The sequence below is a fragment of the Thunnus thynnus genome, chromosome 17 (assembly GCF_963924715.1).
Source record: "Thunnus thynnus chromosome 17, fThuThy2.1, whole genome shotgun sequence".
Lineage (NCBI taxonomy): Eukaryota > Metazoa > Chordata > Actinopteri > Scombriformes > Scombridae > Thunnus > Thunnus thynnus.
Window position 1 is genome coordinate 12,306,948 of NC_089533.1, and position 16,984 is coordinate 12,323,931.

The following is a 16,984-nucleotide window of genomic DNA, read 5'->3' on the forward strand; positions in this document are numbered from 1 at the left end:
ACCAGGAGGGGTGCTACGTTCTGAGAGAGGAGAGAGTAGATCACACAGGACACAAGGAGACACCAACCACCAGAGCCAGTCCCTTTATTGTACACAACACCTCTTTATTTACTTTCCTTTCTAAATCAGTTCATCTTGTTTATTCAAATCAATTAATTGCTACAGAGGCACTTGACAAGGGTTTGCAAAACAAAAGAAAAGAGATTTTTGCAGGTTGATTTCCAACCCCTTCCATTAGATACAGACAGGGGAGGGAAAGAGGAAGGGAGACAGGGTACATCCATTAGGAAGGCATAATTGCCACAACCTAATGTATTACAGGGCATTTACAGTGTAGGCTTCTCAAGGGCTGGTTTGAGTGACAGGTGCATGAAGATGACAAGGGAATTTAATCAACTTTGGCCAATCAGATGTTTTATCACACGAGCAATCGATTTTTGTGTATCAGTGGTTTGTGGAAGATCAAGTGTAATGGGTCTTAAATCTAAAGATTCAGGGCTGTTTTATAAGCATACTTCAATCCTTCTGGCACTGTCACTGAAAGCCAGACCTTTAGAGAAATGCAGGGGGAAAAGATCACATTCTGTCTCAAGAGTCTGTGGGCAGTTTTGAATTATTAACACTTCCTTTGTCAGGTTGAATCATTAAGATTCTCTATTTTATGGTAAGTAAAGTCTAGACAGCTTCTCTTGACAGGATGTGTCTTCATACACCACAACTTCCACCACCCGCTCACCACCATTGATCAAACCAAAAATAGACATTAAACATCCAAGTAGCCCAATGTCACTTCCCCTTCCCGTAAACGCTTAAAAATATTCCAGAAAGATTGGTTTTAAATGGTCAAATACCCTCACAAAGCAATCAAAAGATATCCATTAGCAAATAATCACAGCTGTGTAGAAGTGCCCTCCCAACATATATCACGTTTAGACACCTAATCCCTGTAGCAGAACCCCAAAATAACAGTCCAGGACGAGCTGGGGGGAGGGGGGGGGCTGAGTAGCGTATAGATGAACAGAGCTGATACAATTGCAACCAAAACATCAAAAGAAATGACAAATGCCCAGGTTATAAATAATGCTTCAGGAGAGGACCAATCTTTTTTTTTTCCCTACATCCGAGGCTAATATATGAAATGACAATGTTAGTGCTTCTTTAAATATGATGACTGCAGTTGCATTTTAACATGTTGGGCTTTGATTATTATCAACAGAATGTTTTTGTCATCAACCCTCCTATAAAATAAGATACAAGTGCTACCTCCTCGGTATGGGCCAGCTATATACATGATATTTGAAATGCATGGAAGCAAGATAGCAAATAGCAATAATAAATGTTCTCGGAAACTACGTCCAGAAAGAGATGTGCCGACTCCTCCATGCTAAATACCATCTTTATACTCTAAAACACAGGTCTACCCTCATCTACACACCCCACCGCTTAACCCTCATTGAGAGGGAACTGTTCTGTATGCTCTGTTCTAGCGAATCCAGGAATGAACAAAGTCTAACTGAAGGCCTCATCGGGGTTCAACTGAGACTAAAGGGATTAATGTTCAAGGCTTTAACAACTCAGAATTAGCGGAGAGAGAACATCACACACTTGTGTCTGTCTCTCTCCATCTCCCGGGTTTTCGTGCATAGTGTTCTTGTAACGGACTACAACATCCCAGTTATGAGTGGCTTGTTGTAAGGCTAAATGGTTAGAAGTGCTCGGATTATATTGGTCAATCTGTCTGACATCTTTTCATTATGGAAGGATAATTCACAGAGAGGGGCTGAGGATACCCTCTCAGTCTCCCTGCGACCCTGCCCTGTGTCTTCTCATGCTTTGTTTTTGCTGTGATTAGGATTTCACTTTTAAAGCTACATTTATGACGGTCATTAAAAAGGACAAAGTCACTCAAATAAAATAACACAAGGAAAAAAAATGTAATCGACACCACCAAAATAATAACAGTGATAATAAGCTATTGTTTTTTTTTCAGTATGAAATCAGTTAGGAAATGAAAACCCAGAAACACATTAACAACAGGTTAAGTGTGTATGTTACACAGAGATCTAGACTTGGGCGTCTGGGCCAATCTAAAAAGGTGAAGGGAGGGGAGAGGAAAGCCAGCCTTTAACAGTTAATAAGTTATTTAATGAGCTTCTGCTGGGCACCTTGTCAGAAAACATATACCAGTTATTACAATAAAAAAAAAAAAAAAGCTCTTGAACTGAATTTGAGACATGGTCTCCTATTGGTAGAAGCTAAATGCATCCCGCAGATCAGCAGGGTTTTATTTTGTATTACACAATATCCACAGCAGTCAAATGTAATGTTCAAGTGGTTAAGGGCTTTCTTTCATTCATGTGCACTGATAAAGACGGTATTAGCAGCTTATTAACATTGCTTGAAGAGACATTACTACGGCTGGACGATGCACATTAATGCACCGCTATCAGTCAGCCTCTCCCCTCTTGCCCCCGCCCACGGCCTATAGTGTGCAGATACACACATGCGAACCCACACACAAACACACACACTTAGGTGGGCTTGGCCACAGGTCTAGTCTAGCAGGGAAGGCTCAGCAGGGCGGATAATGGTGGGCCGGTGAGAAGGAGCGCCAGGGGGTCTTCGGCTGCAATGAGGAGAGAAGATAAAAGAACAAGGAGTGAGACGTGCCCACAAGGAGACAGGGGAGAAACCAAAGTAACCCGACAGAGAGAGAAAAGGAGAGAGAAAACTACAAGTGAGAAGAGAATGAATGCAAAGAAAATCTCAAATATAGAGGGGTAACTGGTGAAAGTGATAAATACCTGTATAATGCTGAGATGTTGGGGACAAAAATGTTAAAAATACTACAACAAAAACGACATAACGTACACAAAAGACATTAGAAAGAAAGACATACTTGGGGACACCGGGTGGGACGCGGGCTGGCCGGGAGGGGATCTGTGGAGGTGCACTGAAGGGATCCTGGTGGCTGTTGAAGGCATTGATGGGTGGACCTGGGCGAGAGGGGATTGGAGGTGCACCGAAGGCTGGAGACGGGTTGAGCGGAGCTCCGAAGGCAGAGGAAGGGTTCATGGGTGGTCCTGGTGTTGGGCCCCGAACAGCAGGTGGACGGCTGGGGGGCGGGGCTGCTGCAGGAGCCGGCCTGCGCTGAGGGGTTGGGCTGAGACGAGACAAGAAAATGAAACTGACATTGATAATAATCACGTAAAAAGATCTTATTGAGCTTCTTGAAGCGGTGGAGGTCAGGCGGTTTTATCTGATCCCCTTCCAGGAAAAAAACAAGAGTTGTTTCATGCTGTTATTTTTTATTAAGTTACACTGACTGTGTTTAATTTCAGCTTTTCTTGAAAGGCAGGCAGAATACTTAAGAAAGATTTATCTTTTTCCTCTTTGTTTCTAATCTCATATATTTAATGTCATTGGTGTGTCATCAGTTACTGAACGGTCCAGCTGTTACGCTCAAAGCTCAATTAAATGCTAGTTATCTCTCACCTGGCTTCTTGCATCCAGCTGTCATTTACGGGCGGGGGTACTGGGGTAGTGATGGTGTTGGCGCTGATGTCGCCAATAATGTGCAGTGCCTCCTTGAGTGCGTGATACATGCGCAACATTTCGTCTCTGCGCTGGGCCTGGTCAGCTGACTCCTCCATTAGACTGTTCTGGTCCCCAGAGGAGTAGAGGTAGGCCAGCAGCTCTGAATGGATGAAGTCCTTTGCCTGGATGGAAGAAAAGACTATTGAAACACAGATAGTGGCGACTTGTATCTTAAGAGATTTTTTTAGACACGGGGTAGCTATAAACAAAAGGTCCAGTTATGGATTGAAGACATTTGACCTGCAGGAGCAGCTCAGGGAACAATTGTATGCATCGTAAATTCTATTAAAGAGTGTCTTCAGGTTTAAGACCATGATTTAATGTGAAATACATGACCTACGCTGCTAATAATTCATTCATTGGCAGTTTATTCGATCATCAGTGGTTCATTAGATGCCTTGATTACTTTCATACATAAAAAAGTAATGTAGGAGGTAGTAAGGTGCTACATCTGCTGGATAATGGCAGCATAACTGTCCGCATATACATAGCACATATTACATACATAGAGGTTTGCATGATGGTACGTAATTGTAATGTGCTTTATTTGGTATGTAGGTGTGGCACCATGCGAAATCACAATATGCACTCTTTAGGCCATGAACACTGTAATACTGGGTGTTCACATTTACAGTGTTTAGGTAGAGATCCAGCTACTGCTAGTGTTTGCATGACATACAGGACAGGATTTAACTAACCCACCAAATGTGCTGGGGTGTACACTGCACTATACGAAGTGGTAGTCACAGCTCAATGGCCTTCATCTGGCCCTCTGTCTGTTAATAGCTGGTGTCTGCTGCTGAGGGCTGTTGTACTCACACTGTTGATCATGAGATGCATGATGGTCTTGGGCACGAGGTCTCTGATGGATTTGTTAATGATGCCGATATACGAATCCACCAGATTGCGGATTGTTTCCACCTGTCGCTCCAACTGAGGGTCCATAGAGAATGTGTCTGCAGGGGCAGCTTCTTCATTCTCCGTCTGTGGAAGAAAACACACACACACAGACACAATGCAAAGACGAGGTTAAAATACATCTTCATCTTCTCTCTTCAGACACAGGAAAACACAGAAATACAGAGGTGCATGTGCCAATGAGCAATGTAATATTACCTAATTTATGGCTTTTATAGAAACATAAAGCCCCAACCACATACCTGATCCTTCTCGGGATAAACTCCTGCCCTGAGGAAGGATGCTTTCCAGCTGTCCACATCCTCTTGAGAATCACATGCCAGTTCTATTTGGCGAAGGTCCTTGTACACGTTCCTGTACAGATAAACAATAGACAAACACAAGTGCTTGTATGTGTGTACGCCTAACTAGCAAACAAGGACATGCATGCACACATAAAGACACAGATACGGTGTATGTGCGTTCACAAAGATCGACAAACAAATCCCCAGTTAATAACATAACCCTGACCTCTGTTCGGTGTTGAAGATTGCAAAGATGTGCTTTGTGGACATAAAGCCTTTCTCCACATCTCTTAACTTCAGGTTATCCAGGGGCAGCATATACTTCTTTTCTTTTTCCTAGCATGAGACAGAGAATTGTGTAGAAGGCACACCAAAAAACATGCAAAAATAATCTGAACAAATAAATCTTCGAATCTTAAAAACAGACAACCCTGAAACATGCAACAGAAAGAAGATATATCTGTGCAAAAATGAGGATTTCTGTATATTTTGGTAATGGAGATGAAGACATGATAGTATGCACTTCCTCTGTGGGAACGACCACCAGGCTGGTGAGTAAAGAAACACATGATTAGGGAGAGGAGGAGGAGGAGGAGGAGGAGGAGGAGGAGGAGAAGAAGAGGAAGAAAAGGAGGAGCATGAGGGAGTTCTGGGGGGATGGGGTGCCAGCTTTCACTGTTGAGCAGAGACATCTGGAAGCATTTATGTCTGCACTAACACAGAGAGTGGCGCAGACCCAACAGTTACATCACTCAGTTCCACACAATCCCCAGCCCCCACCACAAACACACACACACACACACACACACACACACACACACACACACACACACACACACACAGGGCCAAATACTTTACTGCACGTGCAAAGACAAACAAACATACATGAGCCTGTACAAACTGAACAAACACATATCATGGGATTTGGGAGTGCGCATAAACACACAAAAAAAGATACGACCAACTGTCGAAAACGCTAAAAGACATAGGAGGATTCATGTGGACAAGCGTCTACACACATGCACACTTGTACACACACAATCACACCCCCCTCCGGCCCCCGTAACCCAGTACGATTTCCTGCAAATTCCAAAGTCAGATCCCGGCTGGAACATTTCAGCCCGCCTGCCACGTCAGTTTGCCTCCACCATCCTCCCGCTCTCGTTCTCTTTGCTTTTTCGCAAAAGGCGACCAACATTAAAATGCACCATTTTCAGTTGGTGTTAAGGGCGCACTGAGGCCGCTCGGCTGGAGTTCATCTTTAGCGTTGGTGGTACGTAGTGGTATCTTTTAGGGGTCTTTTTATTGTGCTGGAAGAAAGGATACCACTGAGGCCTTGGGGACGCGGATTAAGCGGTGAGTAAGGCAATTACAATGCTATCTATGCACTTATGGAGATATGTTCAATGTAGTTCAATTAGTCCTTTGAGTTTAGTTTAAAATTAAATGATCAATGAAACTAGTTTTATCCACCACTGACATATATAGAAAATGAAGTAACTTGTGCTTAATGTTGCTTTCAAAGCCCTTGAATACAACCTTTGAAAAGATCTATAATATAAATAAACTGTAACTGAGCTGAGTTTGTGCTGCGTATGCACATACTGTTATTTAGCCAAAAGGAAACACAGTCTAACCATGTTAATATCAATTTGTTGAAAGCAAAATTATAGAGGCTGCAGCTTCAATTAATAATCTTTCTATGTTTAATAAGATAAAATAAAGATAAAAGTATTGTGGCGTGTCAGCAGTATTGGTTCAGACATATTAGCCATTTGCATGTACGTGGCTTTTTTTTTCATATTTGCAATTGTTTCACTGAGGTAATGTTTGCTCTTTGTACCCTCTGTCCTACCGTCCTAGGGTAGTGACCTGCAGCCGCAATGACCTCGGGGTCCTTCCTCCCATCAGAGTCCTCCTCACCCCCCCGCCTGCCCAGTGTTCAGACTACCTGTTCATCCGGCTACAGCTGAACAGTAGTCTGCACATTGGTTAGGCTGGGCTGGGACACACACACCTCCAGCCTGCGTTGGGTGAAGACGCATGATCTCCGCTTGGGATGTCTTTATCTTAATGCACTCCTGTGGTGCGGTGTCATCTCATCTTAACTAGCCGTATACACTGTGTGTCCGGTAAAAATGCAGCAGCAATGGAGCAGAATTCCTCTCACCTCCTCATCTTTGTACCAGGACAGGGACTCAGCAGTCAGGACAAACCAGTACTCCTTGGAGCCTCCCTTCATGATGCTGATGTTGATGGTTAGCCAGCCTTTCCTGATCACCTGCACAGCGAGTAGAAGATGTGGGAGAGAGAGAGAAGGGGTACCAGGAGGATGGGGGGAAAAACAGTTTTATCAATCCGACTTAAACACTGGTGACATAAGGGCCCCGTTAAGAGTTGCGCCATTAATACTGGGATGTGACTGACACTAATAAAATCTTACCTGCTTACCTGCTAGGTCACTGTGATTTTGGTTGTCTTCTATCTTAATATTAAACATGTTTGCATCTGTGAGTCTAATATGATTTATGTATGCACTACGACACAGAGGCAGGGATTAAATGTGAGACTATTGTGTTAACAGCATGGAGTGATCATGGGACGGTAATACATGCACAGTAATACATACCAACTGTAATATGGCCATATGTATACAAAAGCATCAAACGGTTTAGTAGAAAATACCGAAGAGGGATGTAGTCCTTGTTCATCTTCGCTTAACAGAAAAGAAATCCTTAAACCAACAAACAGGACCAGATGGTGTCCAGACCATGCTAGCCTCAATAATGAGTCAAAGACCAAGGGTCGGCGGTGGTATGTTAGTGTCAGCAGGTCAGTAAAAGCTCACCTATATACTGGCTGTTAAAAAAGAGCAGGGTTAGTGGGGTTAACTGGACTCCGATATACAAGGAGTGGGGCTAAATACTTTGTTAAGCGTAAGACGAGGAGAGGTGAGTGCAAATGAAGGGAGTAGGGGGAGAAAAGAATAGCAGCGGAAAGATTTTATGCAGAGGCTGCCACACTGATAGTTAGTTAGTAGCACTCACAGACAAACAAATCTAAAAAGTTAAGTTTAAATATGGAGGAAAAACATCAGACTGAGAGACAGAGTTGACCTAAATAACTCATGCATACAACTTTGTCTCCCCTTTTTTTCCCCACATAGACTCCCATGAATTACAAATACAGTTGGGTAAACTATCTGTTCAAAGTGTACTCTTGTGCTAAGTAAAGGGAAGTGGAAATGTCCAGTTCAAAGCCTGCTTTAGACCTCTCTCTTCTGCACTTTCTCTCCACCCAGCAGAGGACTGGAGTGAGTTATGGGGAAAAAAAGGTTCATTAGTTTAACAGCGCCAACATAAACATGGGAGAGGAGGCAAGAACACAGGAGCTAAACTGGTAGTTTGCCTTGGCGAGGAAATAACTTAAACTTCTCAGAAACAAGGAAAAGTTGAAATCCCCTGTATTAAAAGTCAGTTGGAAATAACCGAGTTAGAGAGGGGAAACAATAAGATGCGAGGGTGTCAAAGATTAGATGCTTTTGTTTCTACACTTCTAGCCCGTTGTAAACAGTCATAAAATGTTTTAATTCATTTCCGTAAATGTGAGTAATGCAAAAGATTCATTTAAAATGTTAGATCACATCTGAGATTAATTTATAGCAAAGAATTTCATTAGAACGAAACATGCCAATTTAAATTTGTTGTGAAAGTCGGTGAGTTATGAAGATAAAGGAGATGTCAACAAGAAATTTTGATTAAATCATTTAAATATATCCCAAAATCATGACCAGTCACCTTGTTAAACAATTATGATCAGCTCTGAATACAGAAATATGGTAAAAAATTAAGTTTTAGAGACAAGTGGTGTTTTTTTTGTTTGTTTGTTTGTTTGTTTTTTCACATCAAAATGAAACCGGATATAAACATACTTTCAATAGGAAGGTATGTTAACATGCGATCCATTAAAAAAAAAAAAAAAAAAAATCACTGCAAAGAGAATTTCAACAAATCAAAATTGTGTTTTTAGTGTTGTTGATTTGATTGTTCCCACACCCTCCCTGCTTTGTCCCTGATGACGTTTAGGATGATTCTCACAAGGCAAACTTTTGAGTCACCATGCATGTGGCAGCAGCAGAGGTATAAACCAAAATACAGGAGAACTGACGCCGTCCGCGGTCAGTGGTGGAATATTTCCCTGTTCTCTCTCTGTGGTCTTTCATAGAGAGCACACAGCATCAAAAGAATCTTTTGAGGAAGCAAAAAAAAATATTCATATCTTGTTTAAAATGTTTGGTTGAGAAAAGGTAAAAATGTTAGTAGCAATCCAGATCTATACAATTAAAAGACAATTACTGTCTTATTAAAATGAAACGCAGAATTACAAGAACAAAACTGCCGGGTGTTACTGTAAAGACAGTTCCAAATTACTGGCAACTGTATGTTGAAGCTACAATTGTAATTGATATCAGTCTGATCAGTCTGGAGACTCTACCTTCTCCTCCTGGATCTCTCCCAGTCCACCAAGCTGCAGAGGGGTAGAACAACTCATTATGGTGACAGAAATCCACTTCTGTATTTGCAGGAGTCAACTGTTTTTCCTGTTATCACGCGGCAGTCTCTCTTTTCCCACCCTAACCATTTTGCTAGTAGGCTGACCTGTATGTGATGGCCTCAGTTCTTCTGCATGGCCTACCCCTGCTGCCCCCTCGCAGGGTGTGGTTTATATCTGTGGGGTACTTACCAGAATCTCACCCTGCAGTAACAGGAAGGGGAGGGGAAATTAAAGCAAAGGAGGGCAGTATAAAATCATAGCCAAAGGAAATGAGAAAGCAAGCAAGCAAAGATGAGAAGAAGGAAGAGGAGGAATGAAGGCAAAAGGGTGACAGGTGAAGAGGTGGAAGTAGAATGAAGTAGTAAGGGAGAGTAAGAACGAAAGTTCAAGAAAAGGTTGGAAAACAGAAAGTGATGTGGTAAGAATGAGAAGTTTGAATGGAACAAAAACAGGAGGAAAAAGGAAGTAAGAATCCATGAGACAACCAGAGAGAGACATGAAGAGAGGTGGGAGAGAGAGAGAGAGAGAGAGAGAGAGAGAGCAAGAGAGTTACATGCAATTAGAATTACTTCAAGGTATTCCACAATTTGGTTATGTCATATTCGTTGCTCAGTTGATAGGTGCAAGGTCCATGCACATTTTGAATTTCAATACAAAAGATGCTTGTGAGTTAATGGGAAGGCAATAAAACAACCAAAACAATTCAGTGATTAATTGTTGCTGTGCTGTAGAATAACATGCCTGGGTCACATGCAAACAGCAATTAATAATATTGTTTCAGAAAAGCAGGGAAGCAGGGGTCTTTTTTTTTTTACGTTCACTAAGGCAACTCTCCCCTCAATGAATCTGCAGTCTTCAGAGCTTTGCAGTATTTCAAAATCACATTTCAGGATCTTACTACACATGTCGAAACTCAACAAACTTGGCAAAATATCAGCCTGAATAAAACAGGAAAGGAGAGGCACCAGCTTTACAACAATGTGCACGAAGACCAGCCAGTTCAATATGAGGATTAGATAAGACTGGGTACAGTCAGTAGTTAAAATGACATACAAGAGCAGTATCATTAACAGTTAGGTAAATCGAAATAGATTAATGGCTGTGGCCTAAATCATTGCTGGAGTCAGGTATCTTCACATGGATGATTAATAGGTTGGTAATGGGAGGCATCAGCCAGGGCAGATTAAATCTGGCATTGGTGAAAAAGCCAGAGCTGAGTGATCAAACATACCTGGTTGGGTATGGCCCTCTTCTTGTTTGCGGCTGTGTTTCTCTGCTGGGCGCTGTCATTACACAAAGATGGATAGAGAAGACAATGAACACCACAAACCACATACAACCTGTTTTAAATGTACACACTAAATGTTCATGTGTCACTTCTGCTTCAATAATATTTCTAATATTCTGTCATATCTTCTAGTGTTTAGTCTGCTTTTATGTAAATAATTTAGTTTTAGATAAATGCAAATCCAAAGTTTTTGATGTCATCATTATTATAATACTACTACACACATACATGAAGGTGAAAGTGGGTTTGTCGGGGAATTTGGACAACATGGAGGGTCAAACTATCGCTCACACACATACACACATCCCCTACATCCTTTCTGTCAGCCCACCTGTTGTTGCTGTACCCTGGAGGGCTACCATCATCCAGCCTTCTGTAGTCAAGACTGAAAGTGACGTCATGAGAACCGTTAAACAGCCCTAGCTGACCTCCAACTCATAACGGCAATCCACTCGCCATGCATATGCAAGGCATAAACCCTCAATACAAACGCACACACAGGGACTTGCTTGGTTACTCAGTCAATGGCATGACGCAAACAAAGAAGGGGAGCTCCACTCCTGTACATGCTACTGTAAATGCCACAGTACGAACTACGTCAAGTCAACCAGGAAATCTAAACCGCTTAGAGATATCCCGCAAAAACCAGTGAGCGCTTTGCAATGTGCAAATGAGTTTCCAGTGCGAAACAGCAGTTTCAAGTCAGTGCAGTAAAATATATTTAGCACTACTCTGTTCATTGGTACAGTAAGTACTTTTTATAGGAACAGTCAAACAGCCCTGCAGCAGACAGGAAGTTTATCTGTCAAGCAATCTTGCATGCATGCTTGATTGACTTTTTTGTGCATGCGGGGGAGGGACGGGGACGCGGGTAACTAATACGACCTTGATCGCTGTGGCATCCACCTCCCCCATAGGGAGACACATGCTCTGATGTGGCTGGATCACTAATTGGCATGCTAAAATCACACTGATGCATCACAGCTTACAACATGTGGCTTATTACGGTATAAGCGACACTTTGATTCAGTAGCAGTGGAGTGATGATGAATCTGTGAAGGTTCTGAAACGTCAACTGGTTTCCACATGTATTGATGGCTGAAAGTTACAGGATTAAGGGGCTTTTCCCTTTCAAATTTGTATTTGTTTCACGAGTGCACCTCAGACGACAGGCAAGATGGAGTTAATCAGGACCACAATGCCCGTGCTGAGACTGAGGTCACTGGCAACAAGCTGTAAGTTGGTCTACAAAGGGAGGGGGGGGGTGAAAGGAGGGATACATACTTAGCAAAGCCTATGAAGTCCTCGTGGTTGGTGTTGATGTAGGACAGCTCAATGTCAATCAGCAGCAGAACCTTAATTAGAAGCAGAAAATTGTGATTAGGAAGGAGAGGTCTCAATTAAACACCACTTTCAGAGGACACACAGTAGAAAGTGACAAGTTTCACTTCTAATTTTTCGCTCTTATGATCTGAACAAAAACAATCCCAGGAGATTACATCTGACACTAGATTTCACATGCGCTATACCTATATATGGTTTGACAGACTGATATCATCTGTGCTGCAAATTGCAAATGTGGTGGAATAGAGAATACGATTTTACTCAAAAGTTTCAGTTCGTAAAACCTAAAATGTGACCTGTCTCACGTCTCGCCAGAAGGAGTTGCTACCGAACGTTGAACTCTTGATGGTGTGAGTTTAAATAGGGTTAAGGGACAGGTTCACAATTTTCCATGTATGTCCTAAAACAATAGTCAGGTGCCCAAATGAAGATTGAAATAGGTTTTTCTTGCCATAATCATTCCTCCTGTTCATACTGACCATTAGAAGATCCTTTCATGATGCACCCTTTAAACGTTACAGTTAAAGAGTACGGTCTAGACATGTGAAAAGTGTCCTGAGATGACTTTTGTTGTGATTTGGTGCTATATGAATAAAGTTCCTCTTTTTGTTACTGTTCTTCCACCACAGCACAACAGTGAAACACTGTCCAAGGAAACACAAATAGTTAATTTTATGCTAAAATGACTGTGTGGACACACTGAAGATATTGGCCCTCCATTACTTAAACTGAAAGCACAATTGAAGGGGATCTTTTAATAGCCAGTATGAACAGGAGGAATGATTACGGCGATGAAAACCTCCTTCGGTGTTCATATGGGCACCTGACTGTTGTTTAAAGACAGACCTGAAAAATTGTGAATCTATCCTTTAATGCTGTTTCCAACACTTTTCCAACCTAACAAGAATAAAACTCTGAACAATTAACACTTTGGGAGACTTCAATGTTTTATTTACATTTTAGGAAAGAAATACATAGGACTGAGGTCACAGATATCTTATTAATTCCTGTTTGTGGTACAATAACTACTTTTCTCCAATGACGCAGATTGTGTTTTACTATGATATAAATAGGACACTGACTAAACCAAGGAGTCGGAAAAAAAATGTTTGTTGCAACTGTGATGGTGAAACATTTATTTTTCTCTAGAACAGCGAGATAATAATCTGATTCTGTGTCACGGGTAAACATATTTGATCAGTCAAGTTCACCAGTGAATCTTTAAGGGCCTTATTTAATTTTCTCACGTTTGCAAGCTTTTATTAAGTTTTGAGGTCTGTAGGGATAATGCATACGGTTAAGTATTAAAAAGAAAAATACTTAGCGGTAAGTGAAATCACTGATTCTGAGCCTAGGTAGTAAATTCCAACGTTATTTAATTGAACTAATAATCTATTTTATAGGTTATAATGTGCAACTGATGCTTGATTTAAGATCATGTGTGCCCGCCTACAGCTAGGCTACTGGGGCAATAAACATGCATGCCGTAGCAGGTAAAAATTCAATATTTTGGTTGTGCTCTGCTGACAAGCTATCATCCTGACGCCAACCTGCCTACTAGAACAGTAGTGAAGAATTGCAGGAGGCCCACACAGGTTACATGTTATTACAACTAACGGTGGGTCTTCAGGTGTCAGACACCAACCTCACATTATGTCTCATCTTGTTAAATTCCCTTACCCCATTTACACGATAACACGGGAGGTGTCACTGCTGCACTTTGTCCCATTAGTGTCTGAACATAATATTGGCAAAACGGCGGGATTACATATTGTAGCCATTACTGTATTTTTCAGCCCAAATAAAAGATAAAAATCAAAAGCTGATAGGAGCTCTGCCAGCGTGCCTTTGATCTCTGTAATGAACATCCTAGCAACTCACCTGGTCCTTGCTCTTTCCTTCTCTTTCTCTGATGTGGGTGGTGACAATCCTCTCAGTCTCCTCTCTCAGTCTGGGGTAGGAATTGAGCTGAAAGGTGACACACAACACACAACTGCGGCACTGAACGGAGACACACGTGCACAACATGTGAGCTTGTGAGCCTAGTAAGACTTACCAATGTGTATCATAGAGAAACAGGAGTGAGAAGTGAAAATAAGTTGAGAACAAAGAAAAGGGAAAGAGAGAGTCAAGTGACATTTCATTGCCACACGTATCCAAACAACCACAAACCAATTCACACACGCAAACACACTTGAGATATACAGTGTCTGTCTGCTCTACGAGGTCGTTACCTATCAGCCAGGGATGACTTTATGAATAAAAAAAAAAAAAATCCATGTGGTTATGCTGTATGTGTCAAAATTTCAGAGAAGTTCTTGCAAACCATAAGGTCTTGGTTACAGGTGCGTAGATCAAAAACTCTTCACGGGAAAACAAAACTGCCTAATGAGGGTCTGAGGGACGAAATATAGTGTCATTAAAGTGAGTTTAAAAGAATGAACAGTGTGTGGGATTCTTTGGTTTTCTTTTGAAATTCTGTAAGTAAGTAAACCATTCTATTTTTTTTTAGAATTTGAGGCCATGAAGACGAGTGAATTCAAAGCATTCAAAACAGTCATCTCTAGCTGATGGAAGAGTTTTGTGTTTAAGATTAGTGAAGAGTGGGTGAGACGGGAAAAGTGACAGAATGGAGAGGGGCAGAGTTTTAAACCCGAGAGACAAGAGGGGAGAAACGGGGCTGGGTGTCTGTTTAGGTTCATCATTTCATGGAGTGCGGTGCCTCCCTCTGTCCACAAGATGGCAGTGGAGCACCGTTGCTATGGAAACACTCCATTCAAGCTACAGCTGAGCCCACAGAGCCCTGGGGCCAATAGTATCATGTCCCCCCCCCCCCCCCACATCATTCCCCTTCCATCCGGTTGAGCAGATAGCAGAATGTCTGCCATGTGGGTCAGCGAGGAAGTGTAGCCGGGCTCTGCTTTGCCCAGACTGACAGACCAGGCTGGGTCTTGGGCAGGGAGGGAGGAGGTGGGAGGAAAAAAAAAACAAAAAAAACACAAATGCTTCAATGAACTGATGCTGGGGTCAAACAGTATGTGGGAGCAGGCTGGTGGAAATTTTAAGATGTGCTTAAAATTTCAGACGTGATTTGCAAATCAATGCTTGATCTGAATGGAGACTTCCAGAAATGGGAAGGGAATAGAGTTGGTAAATATACACATTTGAAAGGGTGGGCATGGATGGCATACAGGAAAAGGGTGTGGCTGATTTCACAGGGGGTGATCGTATTACTGGGATGACATGGATAGACATTTACAGAGAAAAGGAATTCCTTCTCTTTTCATGCCATCCTCCCAGCAGGTGTGTCCACGGTTACCTTAACGGCACACTTCATGACGAGTGCGGTCAGCTCGGACACCACAAGGTCCACACATTTGAGGCTGGGCTCTTTGAGTTTGAGGATCTGCTTTTTGACTATCGCCTCGAAAGCCAGGTCAGGGGTGAAGAGCCCCGTTCTGAGAGGTCATGGGGTCAGATTGCATTTTGTTGTGGTGGTAGAGAAAGAGAAAGAGACAGAGGGATAGGCAGAAATTGAGGAAAGAGGAAAAAAAAAAGAGGACAGACAGGGAAGAGAAAGAAGAAATAAAAAGAGAAAAAAGTCTTTGTTCAGTTAGTCATTTCTAGTTGTTGACAGATAATCAAGCAGTGGAGAAGGACAAGCCAAAGGTTTTCACATCCTCTTCTCTGACTCGCCAGTTCCTCTAAAACTAAGAAACTAGGTCAATATGGTAGAGATGGACATGTCAACTCCAACTCAAGGCCAAATTAAATCTCAACACCACTCTATTCTTTACTGGCTGTAAGTACTGAGCTGTGAGACCTGCAGCTTGTCCAGGAGAGACCAGAGATGCTCAGACAAGTTGAGTCCCTGAGACATCTCATATCCACGACGACACGTCACCCGTCACAACACTCCACAACACGACAGCGCTGCCTGCACACAGGGCTCACTGGGTTGGGCTGAGCCGAGGGCATACTGAACAGAACTTTTCTTTCTTTTTTCTTTTTTTTCAAATACAAGAACTAAACTTATCAGTAGAGACTTCCAGATGTTCTATGAAGCCATCAGCTGACTGTTCTGTGTCAGTGTACCCTCCGCCACACCCCACGGTTGCCCAAGCCCTATGTCTCGGCTGGGTCGGGAGATGCTGGACACGGGCAGTACCTTGTTGGTGCACTGCCTGACTGTGTTGATGAGCTCCTGAATGACCAGATCGATACATTTGAGACAGGGCGTTTTCAGCTTAACGATCTGCTTTTTCACGATGGCCTCAAACGCCAGGTCTGGAGTGAACAGCCCCGTTCTGAGGATGCACAGAGAGACAAGAGGCACAGCGGCAGACAGATGGGACAGTTAACAGACATGTGGGTCAAAAAAAAAACAAACAAGTACACGGGAATGGACAGATGGTCAGATAAGACGAAAAGACAAACAGGTGACTGCGAGGAGATGAAGCGCCGAAGACGGCCGTGTGTACATGTGATTAAGCAGACAACCGCAAATGAGATATGACAGACTTCAGAGCGTCTATGAGGAACACATGACAACGTAAACGCGGTAGACTAATGTACATGTAACATGAAATCAATAATTGTATGCTTCAGCAGACAAACAGAAAAGGAGTGGGTGGTGTTGCAGTGAAGAGATAAGACAATTGGGCGGAAATATATTTCACATACAACAGAAAACACTTTCAGAATGCATCACTTTGAAGTGGAATTTAAGTCTGCGATGGCTACGCCTGATTAGAAAAACCTGAATGATAGCAGCGAGGAGAGGAGAGAAAAGCAAAAGCATGTAGGTTCAGCAGTACTTTGTGTAAAAAAAAAACAGAACACAGGTGTCAACTGAGCTCTGTGGGTGACTACTTTGCAAGTCAGGTAGGTTTTTAGTCTCCGCTCCACTTGCCTGACACCATGAACGTTCTTGATTGCATGACTGATTTCCCGCCTTAGCTCCTTCTCGTCAAACACGATCTGAGGGACAAAGGGGAGA

General features: G+C 42.5%; 1 protein-coding gene and 1 long non-coding RNA gene across 7 annotated transcripts in view; one reads left to right on the top strand and one right to left on the bottom strand.

Moving 5' to 3' along the window:
- Positions 1 to 59: 59 nt before the first annotated feature.
- Positions 60 to 16,984, bottom strand: part of dnm2a (dynamin 2a) — a 28,657-nt gene continuing 11,732 nt past the window's right edge. The window contains exons 9-22 of one of the 6 annotated variants that reach the window (XM_067570489.1): positions 16,898 to 16,965; positions 16,154 to 16,292; positions 13,867 to 13,953; positions 11,926 to 11,996; positions 10,973 to 11,026; positions 10,585 to 10,636; positions 9,543 to 9,554; positions 6,970 to 7,080; positions 5,026 to 5,135; positions 4,758 to 4,869; positions 4,417 to 4,581; positions 3,496 to 3,719; positions 2,900 to 3,163; positions 60 to 2,626 (exon numbers count right to left, since the gene is read on the bottom strand). In XM_067570489.1, the coding sequence (XP_067426590.1) occupies positions 2,554 to 2,626; positions 2,900 to 3,163; positions 3,496 to 3,719; positions 4,417 to 4,581; positions 4,758 to 4,869; positions 5,026 to 5,135; positions 6,970 to 7,080; positions 9,543 to 9,554; positions 10,585 to 10,636; positions 10,973 to 11,026; positions 11,926 to 11,996; positions 13,867 to 13,953; positions 16,154 to 16,292; positions 16,898 to 16,965 (1,542 nt within the window). In that variant the 3' untranslated portion in view covers positions 60 to 2,553. Of the gene's footprint in view, positions 2,627 to 2,899; positions 3,164 to 3,495; positions 3,720 to 4,416; positions 4,582 to 4,757; positions 4,870 to 5,025; positions 5,136 to 6,969; positions 7,081 to 9,542; positions 9,555 to 10,584; positions 10,637 to 10,972; positions 11,027 to 11,925; positions 11,997 to 13,866; positions 13,954 to 15,304; positions 15,444 to 16,153; positions 16,293 to 16,897; positions 16,966 to 16,984 lie in introns of all 6 variants that reach the window. The other 5 variants (XM_067570493.1, XM_067570491.1, XM_067570490.1 and 2 more) reach the window with 5 other exon arrangements.
- On the top strand, positions 5,888 to 7,247 carry LOC137168055 (uncharacterized). The gene is made up of 2 exons (XR_010924227.1): positions 5,888 to 6,155; positions 6,663 to 7,247. It is a non-coding gene; the product is annotated as an uncharacterized lncRNA (long non-coding RNA).